The sequence below is a fragment of the Erythrolamprus reginae genome, chromosome 3 (genome assembly GCF_031021105.1).
Source record: "Erythrolamprus reginae isolate rEryReg1 chromosome 3, rEryReg1.hap1, whole genome shotgun sequence".
Taxonomy (NCBI): domain Eukaryota; kingdom Metazoa; phylum Chordata; class Lepidosauria; order Squamata; family Dipsadidae; genus Erythrolamprus; species Erythrolamprus reginae.
In genome coordinates, this window is record NC_091952.1 from 255,534,738 (window position 1) to 255,546,361 (window position 11,624).

General features: G+C 42.9%; 1 protein-coding gene across 1 annotated transcript; it reads left to right on the plus strand.

Moving 5' to 3' along the window:
• The first annotated feature begins 470 nt into the window (after nt 1-470).
• Nucleotides 471-7,490, plus strand: LOC139166035 (protein THEM6-like). The gene is made up of 2 exons (XM_070749295.1): nt 471-1,404; nt 5,828-7,490. Exons 1-2 carry the CDS (start codon nt 886-888, stop codon nt 5,939-5,941), a joined length of 633 nt encoding a protein of 210 aa, XP_070605396.1. The 5' UTR covers nt 471-885; the 3' UTR covers nt 5,942-7,490.
• Nucleotides 7,491-11,624: the final 4,134 nt, after the last annotated feature.

The window sequence follows — 11,624 nt, forward strand, 5'->3', positions numbered from 1 at the left end:
CCCTCATCCCTTCCCCCATTCTCATTCATTCCTCCCTTTTTCATTGCCTCCCCCCTTTCTGCATTTTTCCTGCCTCTCTCCCTCCTTTTCTTCATTCCCTCCTTCCTTCTGCATTTTTCTTCCTCTCTCCTTCCTCCCTCCTTCTTCCCTTCCTTCCTGCATTTTTCCTTCCTCTCTCCCTCCCTCATCCCTTTTTAATTCCTCCCTCCCTCCCTCCCTCCCTCCCTCCCTCCCTCCCTCCCTCCCTGAAGAAAAAAACAGTTAAAACGAAAGAAAAGGTTTTTAAAAAGCATTGAATCCTTTCTATAAACACAGTGCATTGTGCCAAAACCGGGGAGGGGGGGGGGGGGGTACAGCATCTTGTGCAAAAAAAAGCAAGATGTGCCTTTGCTCATTGTGCCTCAGGGAACAGGGGATCCACCAGGGGGCGCTGTGGGCTGCCTGGGCCCAGAGCTTGCAGACTGACTTAAGCAAGAAGGGAGGGCACCATTTGCTGAAAGCAGGAAGAAACCAAAGTGCAGATTACATTAAAAAGGGGGGGTGTATGTGAAAGCTGCAGGAGCTGGAGCTCCCCCCCTCCTATCCTTTGCAGAGTGGTTCATTCCTCAGGTGCACCAGCAGACCGGAAGACCGTACCGGCACCGTGCTAGCAAAGAAACCCCTCTCCATCTCTCTCTGGTGTGTGCAATCCGAGCATCCCATATCACCTGGGCCCAGATGAGAAGCACAGGATCCCCTCTCTAGCCCCCTCTGCTGTGCAACCCGAGTATCACATATCACCTGGGCCCAGGTGATCAGCACCGGATCCTCTCTCCAGCCCCCCCCCCTGCTGTGCAATCTGAGCATCCCCATATCACCTGGGTGGGTCCAGGTGAGCCTCTGAGCATGCCAACGCTGCTCCTGGTCTGCGGGACCACCGCCGCCGCCGCTGCCTTCTTCGCCTGCCTAGATGGCTGGTACCTGCTGAGGATGCCCTTGACTTACCTGTACGCCAGGTGGATGCTGCCCCGCATCTCCGACCCTTTGCAAGAGCAGCACTTCCACAGCTGGGTGCTGCCTTCCGACCTGGACCTCCTGGTGCACATGAACAACGCCCGCTACCCGCGGGAAGCCGACATGGCCCGGTGCGTCTACCTGGTCCGTTGCGGGCTCTTCCAGAGCATCGGGAACCTCGGGGGACACACCATGCTGGCCGCCTCCTGCTGCCGCTTCCGACGTTCCCTGCGCCTGCTGGAGCATTTCACCATCCGCACTCGCATCCGAGGCTGGGACCAACGCGCGTTTTACCTGGAGCAGCGTTTCGTCAGCGCCCGGGACGGCTTCGTTTGTGCCGTGCTATTGGTGAGGCAACATGTGTCCGGCACTACTCCGGGCACGGCGTTGGAGCAGGCGTGCAAGAGGAAGGTGAGGGCCCAACGGGGTATCGAGAGGGACAAAGGTTTTGCATCCCAAGGCCGAGAGGAGGCAGAGAAATCAGAATAAGATGGATGGATGGATGGATGGATGGATGGATGGATGGATGGATGGACGGACGGTAGCTGGTAGGTAGGTAGGTAGATATAGATGATAGATAGAGAGAAAATAGATGGAGAGAGAGAGAGAGAAGATAGATAGATAGATAGATAGATAGATAGATAGATAGATAGATAGATAGATAGATAGATAGATAGATGATGGATGGATAGATTAGATAGGATAGATAGATACAGTAGTCCCTCGCTATACCGCGCTTCACCTACTGCGGCTTCACTTCATTGCGGGTTTCTGAGGAAGCCAATCGGCAGATTTAAACAGCCCGCCGAACTCGATCGGCAGGTTTTTAAAAAAAAAAATCTAAAATTGTAAATACTGTATTTAAATACTGTATCTAAAATAAATACTGTGTGGGAAGGGTTTATAAACACTTAAAACAATGAAAACTACCAAACAATTACAATATAAATACTTAAATAAGTACTATCAGTCGATAAATTCCCCATCGCGGATTTCACCTATTGCGGCCAGGTCTGGAACGTAACACCAGCGATAGGTGAGGGACTACTGTAGATAGATAGATAGATAGATAGATAGATAGATAGATAGATAGATAGATAGATAGATAGATAGATAGATAGATAGATAGATAGATAGATAAGATATATATAGATAAGATAGATAGATAGACAGACAGACAGACAGAAAGACAGACATGAAAGAGAGACAGAAACAGAGATGGCCAAGTGTGATCGGACACACAAGTAAATTTGTCTTGGTATATTTATTGCTTCATTCATTCATTCATTCATTCATTCATTCATTCATTCATTCATTCATTTAGATTTCTAGGCCGCCCTTTTTCTGATACTCAGGGCGGCTTACAACATAAGTAAATACATTAAAAAACATGTCAGAAATCGAAATTTAAACTAAGATGCAATTTTAAAACTCAATAAAACATATTAAAAGTCCCTATCAAACCCGAATCATAAAACATGCACATTTATTCGTCCATCTCTCTCTCATTAAATGGGCTGGAGCAACTTATCCAGGCTCAACAGCCCCAGGCCTGCCGGCATAGATGTCTAGAAGATTGGGAGAATGGGAGCGGTGAGAATCTCTAGAGGGGAGTTCATTCCATAGGGCCGGGGCTGCCACGGAGAAGGCCCTTCCCCATTGACATTGTCTAGTTCAGGGGTCCCCAACCACCAGGCCGCGGACCAGTACCGGGCCGCGGGGCATGTTGCACCGGTCCGTGGAGTCAGCAGCTGCCGGCCCTCATGCCGCCACCCCCTCCCTCCAGCGCTTCGCCTCCCGCCGGGCAAGAGGCCTCGGGAGGCAGGAGGGCCAGCCTGACCCCCTCTCTCCAGCGCTTAGCTCCCGCTGGGCAAGAGGGCTTGGGAGGCAGGTTCTGCCGGCCACAGGACGATGGCGGGAAAGAGGGGCGGGGAGGACCAGCACCCCCATGCTTAATCCCGCCCCCAACCACGCCCCTTTCCGCCCCCACTGGGCCATAGAAAAATTGTCTTGCTGAAACTGGTCCCTGGTGGAAAAAACGTTGGGGACCACTGGTCTAGTTGACGGGACCTGGAGAAGGCCAATTCTGTGGACCCTGACCGGTCACTGGGATACATGAGGCAAGAGATGGCCCCATAGGTAATCTGGTCCTAAGCCATGTAGGGCTTTCTAGGATGGGATAGATAGGATAGGATACGATAGTATTTTTATTTATTATTTTATTTTTATTTATTGTTAGAGTTCAAAGGGACCATGCCTGATCAGGCATCATATAGGATAGGATAGGATAGATTAGAATAGAATAGATTAGAATAGAATAGAATAGAATAGAATAGAATAGAATAGAATTTTATTGGCCAAGCGTGATTGGACCCACAAGGAATTTGTCTTTGGTGCAAATGCTCTCAGTGTACGTAAAAAGAATTTGTCAAGAATCAAGAGGTACAACACTTAAGTCACAATATTTGAATAGCCACAAAAAGGACAAATAATAAACAGCATTATTTGTTGAGGAGTACAGGAACATTTTAAGGTTTTGTACTGAACCCACAAGGCCAGTAGCTCAATTTTTCTTTTTAAATTGCTATAAAAGTTCAGTTCTAGATAATGATTAAAATGATTGAAGAGTTTATGGGTAAAAACATACTGTTTAAAGAACCTAAGAAGAACCATGCTGAATCAGGCCAAAGCCCATCGAGTCCAGCATTCTGTGTCACACAGTGGCCTACCAATTGTCCATGGGGATCTTGAGCAGAAAGAGAAGGCAAGACCCTCCCTTTCCCTTGACCCCCAACAAATGGTACTCAAGGGAATCCTGCCTGGCTCAATAACCACCTATGATACACTTGGCATCCATGAATCTGTCTAATCCTGCCTTGAAACTATCCAGGCTGACAGCTGTCACGACCTCTTCTGGAAGTGAATTCCATAAACCCACGACCCACTGGGTGAAGAAATATTTCCCTTTATTTGTCCTCACTTTCTTACCTGTGAACTTTAGGGAGGGCCCCCTCGTCCTAGTATTGTGTGATAGAGAAAATATTTTTTCTCTATCCACCTTTTCTATCCCATGCATGATTTTATACACTCCGATCAAGTCACCCCTTAAACGGCGTTTAATTATTTCCTATTTTAAAAGCAATTAAGGATTATACTAAGGCACTAGAGAAGGAAGGACAAGAACAAAACTATTAAATATTCAATAAACAGTGCGTAAACTTACTACACCCACTGGGTTCCTCTCCGCTCTGTGGGGGCAGCAGCCCATCACTGTGTATATACCATATGTGTACACACATATTACACACAGGCACACAAAAATATACACTATCTGCTATATAAACTGTATGTGTATGTACACACACACAAACACATGCGCACACAGCTCTTCTAAAATTATACACATTCAACCTTGTTGTGGTTAGCTCTGGCCCTACTCCTGCCCCAAGGACTGTGGATGTGGGGGAGACATCCACATGCTGCAGGCCTATTTTGCCCTCGGTGGAATCTGATGATGAAGGCTCCTCTGACCAAGAAGACATGAGTGACAGGGAGGAGGAGAGTGGGACAGACCTATAAAGAGCAGCCTGTGGGTTTGGCCATTGTGGAGGATTATCTGATTGTTGTGTTTCGTGACTGCTTTACTGACTTGGACCTTTTGTGTGCTGATTTTTCCCCGCTTTGAAACTAAACCAGGGCAAAGTGTGTTTCACTTTGTGAAAAAAGAAGGACTGTGAATTCCCTCACAGCTGCAAGCTAAGTATCACAGAACTGATAAGGGACTTGTACAAATTACCAGTTTGTTTGGAGACGAGGGCTCTTGGCTATACCAAAAGAGGGCTTGGTTTAAGTGAATTTTCATTATAAAGAACATTGTTTTGAATTTTCAAACGTGTGTGTGTCTGAAATTTGTACCTGTGAATTTTTGGGAGGATTCTACCAGAAAGCCCGACAGAACAAACCTTAGTTACTGCAATAGGAAAAATTTCCTATTGCAGTAATTAAGTAAATCTTTTTCCAGAAGAGAAAAAAAGACAAAAGTTTAATATTTTTCTATTTTTTCTTGTATGCTGCCTCGAGTCTTTGGAGGCATAGAAGTCTAATAAATTATTATTATTATTATTATTATTATTATTATTATTATTATTATTATTATTATTATTATTACCTCACCTACAAAAAGATATTGACAAAATTGAACGGGTCCAAAGACGGGCTACAAGAATGGTGGAAGGTCTTAAGCATAAAACGTATCAGGAAAGACTTCATGAACTCAATCTGTCTAGTCTGGAGGACAGAAGGAAAAGGGGGGACATGATCAAAACATTTAAATATGTTAAAGGGTTAAATAAGGTCCAGGAGGGAAGTGTTTTTAATAGGAAAGTGAACACAAGAACAAGGGGACACAATCTGAGGTTAGTTGGGGGAAAGATCAAAAGCAACATGAGAAAATATTATTTTACTGAAAGAGTAGTAGATCCTTGGAACAAACTTCCAGCAGATGTGGTAGATAAATCCACAGTAACTGAATGTAAACATGCCTGGGATAAACATAGATCCATCCTAAGATAAAATACAGAGAATAGTGTAAGGGCAGACTAGATGGACCATGAGGTCTTTTTTTGCCGTCAGACTTCTATGTTTCTATGTTTCTATTATTATTATTATTATTATTATTATTATTATTATTATTATTATTATTATTATTAATTATTTTTTCTACCTGTTCTGCGTACCTGACCATACCTGTAGGAGCCCTTCACTGCTTCCACGAATGGTCTGGGTGGTTTTTGCGGTTGGTTCTGCCTTCTTCACCCTTCTGTTTGAATTGCAGATGGAATCCCCGGCCCTATCGGAAGAGATCCAACATTGGGTCAGGTACAACGAAGCCAGCAGCCAGAGCCTCAGGAGGGAGAGCGATATCCAAGAAAAGAGCAAAGCCCCCTGATGGGGAGACCTCAGCAGCATCCTTCGCTCACCATCTTCTGGACCGGGTTTCCATTCTCCAAAAGATCAAGCCCAGGATTTGCCGTCTCTTCTTTGCTGTGGGTACCTGGAAGAGGGGGAAAAAAAGCTGGAATGGCCCAAATTGCACGTCCTCAATTGCCCCAACTGGCCATTTGGATGGAGGGCGGGAGCCCCAAATGGCCTGGGGGGGCTCAGATGTCCAAGCAATCGCTCTCCGTCGGGACACTTGTAGATCAATGCTCCTGCGTAGCCTGGGCACCGCTTTAGACCCAAGGGAATTTCATGGGACTGCAGCCGAGCCGAGAAGAGGAAGTGACTCCGTTCTTAAAATGGCAGGATGAGCAAGATGGATTTAAATTGCCAGTTCTATGAAGGAGAAAGTCACTTCTTCCTTCTCTTGCCTTCCATCTCCTCTCCTTCTCTCCTCTCTCTCCCCTTCTCCTCTCTTTTCTTTTCTTGTCTTCTCTTTTCTCCTCTTCTCTCTTCCTTTCTCTTAATTTCTCTCTTCTCTTCTTTCTTCCCTTCTCCTCTCCTCTTCTCTTAACTTCTCTTCTTTCTTCCCTTCTCTTCCCTACGTTTCCTTTCCATCTTCTCTTGTCCTCTCCTCTCTTCTCTCTTCCCTTCTCTCCTCTCCTCTTTCTTCTCTCTTCTCTTTCTTCTCTTCCCTTCTTTCCTCTCTTTTCTTTTCTTCTCTTAACTCCTCTTAACTTATCTTTTCTCCTCTTCTCTCTTCATTTCTCTCTTTTCTTCTTCCCTTCTCTTCTTCTCTCTTCTCTTTTCTCCTCTCTCTTCCCTTCCCTTCTCTCCTTTCTTCTCTTAAGTTCTCTTTTCTCCTTTTCCCTTCTCTTCCCTTGTCTTAATTTCTCTCTTCTTTCTTCCCTTCTCCTGTCCCCTTCTCTTCTCTTAACTTTTTTTCTCTTCTTTCTTCCCTTTTCCCTTCCATCTTCGCTTCTCCTCCCTTCTCTCTTCCCTCCTCTTCCCTGTTCCTCTCCTCTCTTCTCTTTTCTCTTTTCTCTACTCTTCTCTCTTCCTTTTCCCTTCTCTTCTCCTCCCCTGTCTTCTCCTCTCCTCTCTTCTCAACTGTCCCCATTTTGTCTCCTCTTCTCTTTTCTTCTCCACTCTTCTCCTTTCCCTCCCTCTCTTCTCTTCCCTTCTCTCCTCTCTTCTCCTTTTCCCATATATTTTCATCCTTTCCTTCTGTTCTGTATTTATTTCCACTCAAACACTACTTAATCTTTCCCTCCACCCCAAAAACATCCTTATATTAGCCCGGCCTCAAAGCAAATTGTTTGACATCTGATATGTTTGCTCTTCTCTATTGCACTATAGAAATATTCAGGGATATGAAACATCTACGCAAGTTTTAAATATATGTTTTATTTATTTCTTATTTATTGATGAATTAAATCTATAAGAACATCTCCACCCTCATGCCCATCTGGCACACTTACGTCATCACAAAATATCAGTTAGCAAGTTATGGTTCGTAACATTTAAAGTTAAAATATTAAAAGGTATTGCCATACAAACCGTTTTTGTTGTGTGTTCTTTATTCCATCGGTGGGATTTTTCCTTCTTCAGACTTCAACATTGTTTAATGGGGCCGCGAAAATATTTCCTGCTGCTATTTTTATCTTTCCGGATCTAGGACCAATGACAGGGGGGGAAAATACCTTCATTTTTGGCAGATCTAATGGGGAGAAGAGCCTTTTTCTGCAAATGGGTTTTGTAGGAGTTTTTCATAGAACTCAGGTTAAATATTCTGCCTGTGCAGCGTTAACCTTCCTTCTGCCTGGTGGTGGGTCTCAATTTTGAAATTGAGAAGGACTAGGGGTGACATGATAGAATAGAATAGAATAGAATTCTTTATTGGCCAAGTGTGATTGGACACACAAGGAATTTGTCTTTGGTTCAAGAATCATGGGGTACAACACTTAATGATTGTTCTTTTTTTTAATTTTTTTTAATAAACTTTATTGATTTTCTTAAAATTGACAAACATACAAACACACATTTAACACAAAATTGGGGTTGTAGATACCCCGCTTGCTCAAGAAGTCAAATTGCATTACAGAAAAAGAATACATTATTAATAGGTTAAATCAACCTATTAATTTAAGTGAAAAGAAGAAATTTTATATTACCTTATTATGAAAAACAAAACAAAGCATAGAAACATAGAAACATAGAAGTCTGACGGCAGAAAAAGACCCCATGGTCCATCTAGTCTGCCCTTATACTATTTTCTGTATTTTATCTTAGGATGGATCTATGTTTATCCCAGGCATGTTTAAATTCAGTTACTGTGGATTTATCTACCACGTCTGCTGGAAGTTTGTTCCAAGGATCTACTACTCTTTCAGTAAAATAATATTTTCTCATGTTGCTTTTGATCTTTCCCCCAACTAACCTCAGATTGTGTCCCCTTGTTCTTGTGTTCACTTTCCTATTAAAAACACTTCCCTCCTGGACCTTATTTAACCCTTTAATATATTTAAAAGCATAAACTTCATATCTAAGCAAATTACAAACACAAAAATTAAATCCTAACCATACTACTAATATGCATTTTTAATTCTTCTTTTTGTCTATCCATGTATACACTTTGTTCCAAATCACATAAAATTCAGATTCTTCTTGGTTATTTAACCGTCTTGTCATATCCATTTCAGCGCAGTCTAATATTTTCTTAATAACCTCCTCCTCTTTGGGAATACTTAATGATTGTTAGAGGCGTCAAATAAGCAATGAAGAAACAATATTAATAAAAATCTTAAGGATACAACCAACAACTTACAGTCATTCAGATCTAAGTGGGAGGAGGTGGGTGACAGGAATGATGAGAAAAAACAAGTCGTAATAGTAGCACAGACTTAGTAAAAAGTTTGACAGTGTTGAGGGAATTATTTGTTTAGCAGAGTGATGGCGTTCGGGGAAAAACTGTCCTTGTGTCTAGTTGTCTTGGCGTGCAGTGCTCTGTAGCGATATTTTGAGGGTAGGAGTTGAAACAGTTTGTGTCCAGGATTTGATGTGTCAGTAAATATTTCCCCGCCCTCTTTTTGACTTGTGCAGTATCCAGGTCCTCAATGGGAGGCAGGTTGGCAGCAATTGTTTTTTCTGCAGTTCTGATTCTCCTCTGAAGTCTGTGTTGGTCCTGTTGGGTTGCAGAACCAAACTAGACAGTTATAGAGGTGCAGATGACAGACTCAATGATTCCTCTGTAGAACTGGATCAGCAGCTCCTTGGGCAGTTTGAGCTTCCTGAGCTGGCGCAGAAAGAACATTCTTTGTTGTGCTTTTTGGATGATGTTTTTGATGTTAGGTAACCATTTTAGGTCTTGAGATATGATAGAACCTAGACATTTGAAGGTCTCTACTCTAAAATCATAGTCTTTCAATATTTTGAGGGGCTTCCACAAAGAAGAGGAGGGGGTCAATTTATTTTCCAAAGCACCAGAAGGCAGGACAAGGAACAATGTTTGGAAACCTATCAAGGATTGAAGCCACTTGGAATTAGAGGAGACACTCCCCAACAATTGACCAATGAGACAGATTCTGTGGGTGCTTCGTCACTGGAGGTTTTTAAGAAGAGCCTGGACAGTCATTTGTCTGGAATGGTATAAGGTTTCCTGCTTGAGCAAGGGGTTGGACTAGAGGACCTCCAAGGCCCCTTCCTTTGTGCTGTTAAAGCTGTACAACGGAAGCCATCAAAGTTCAGCTTTCCTGCTAAAGCTTCTTGTGGTTTATTTTGAGTATGTTGGCAGTTTTCCCACCTTCTCTCTGGACTTAGGGTGAGGCTTAATGAAAGTCACCTTAAGCCACCAGGAGGCTTAATGTAATTAGGACTCACAGAGGAGGGAGGAAGGAGAGAGAGAGAGAATGAGAATATACTGAGGGATCCTTGATATTTTCTGAGCTTGATTGTTTTGTTTCAGAAGTAGAATAGAACAGAATACAACACAGCACAATAGAAATAGCAATAGAAATAATAGAAATAGAAATAGAATAATGGAATGAAGAGTACAGTAGAATAGAATAGAATAGAATAGAGTACAATAGAATAGAAATAGAATAATGGAATGAACAGTAGAGTAGGGTAGAGTAAAGAGTAGAGTAGAGTAGAATAGGGAATAGAATAGAATAGAATAGAAATAGAGTAATGGAATGAACAGTAGAGTAGGGTAGAGTAAAGAGTAGAGTAGATAGAACAGAACAGAACAACAGAACAGAATAGAATAGAATAGAATAATGGAATGAAGAGTAGTGTAGAATAGAGTAAAATTGGGTAGGGTAGGATAGGATAGGATAGGATACGATACAATACAATAAAAGGGTGGAAGACAACCAATCTAGAAATCAGGAGACATTTCTTGCCGCCTTGTGGTGGTTGTGGTTGAAAGTCTGTAGAGATTCTTAGTCATCCAGGTCCTGGTTATCCCAAAGGCGCCTTTTCAGGACTTTCTTGATTTTCTTTTCTAATTACAGATTATTATTAGAGTTGGACGGGACCTTGTAGGTCATCCAGTCCAACCCCCTGCCCAAGCAGGAGTCCGTACACCATTTCAGACAGATGGCAGTCCATCCTCCCCTTGGAAGTCTCAAGTGTTGGAGCTCTCACAACCTCTGCAGGCAACTTCTGTTCCACTGGTTGATCGCTCTCACCATCAGAAAGTCCCTCCTTATTTCCAGGTTGAATCTCTCCTTGGTCAGCTTCCATCTGTTATTCCTTGTCTGGCCCTCTGGTGCTCTGGAAAACAGCCTGATCCCCTTCTCTGTGTGACAGCTCCTCAAGTATTGGAAGGCTGTTATCCCGTCTCCCCTGGTCCTTCTCTTCCCTAGACCAGCCATGCCCAATTCCTGCAACTGCTCTTCTTATATTTTAGTTTCTAGTCCCCTTATCATCCTGATTGGTCTCTTCTACATTTTTCTAGAATGTCAATGTATTTTTTGTAGTGTGGTGACCAAAACTAAATTCAGTACTCTACGTAACTAAACTTTTACAGATTGCTTTTAGTACCTCCCTAGTCCTAGATTGTATCCCTCTGTTAATGCAATTATTATTTTATTTGTTTGTTTTGTTTGTTTGTTTGTTTGTTTATTAATTATTTAGAATTGCATTGGCTTGCTTGGCTGCCGCTGTACATTACTGACTCATATTCATTTGGTTGTCCACCAAGACTACAAGATCCCTCTCGCAGTCTCTGCTTTTACTCATATTTAGTTGGTTGTCCACCAAGACTGCAAGATCCCTCTCGCAGTCTCTGCTTTTACTCATATTTAGTTGATTGTCCACCAAGACTGCAAGATCCCACTCGCAGTCTCTGCTTTTACTCATATGTAGTTGATTGTCCACCAAGACTGCAAGATCCCTCTCGCAGTCTCTGCTTTTACTCATATGTAGTTGATTGTCCACCAAGACTACAAGATCCCTCTCGCAGTCTCTGCTTTTACTCATATGTAGTTGGTTGTCCACCAAGACTACAAGATCCCTCTCGCAGTCTCTGCTTTTACTCATATGTAGTTGATTGTCCACCAAGACTACAAGATCCCCCTCGCAGTCTCTGCTTTTACTCATATTTAGTTAGTTGTCCACCAAGACTACAAGATCCCTCTCGCAGTCTCTGCTTTTACTCATATTTAGTTGATTGTCCACCAAGACTGCAA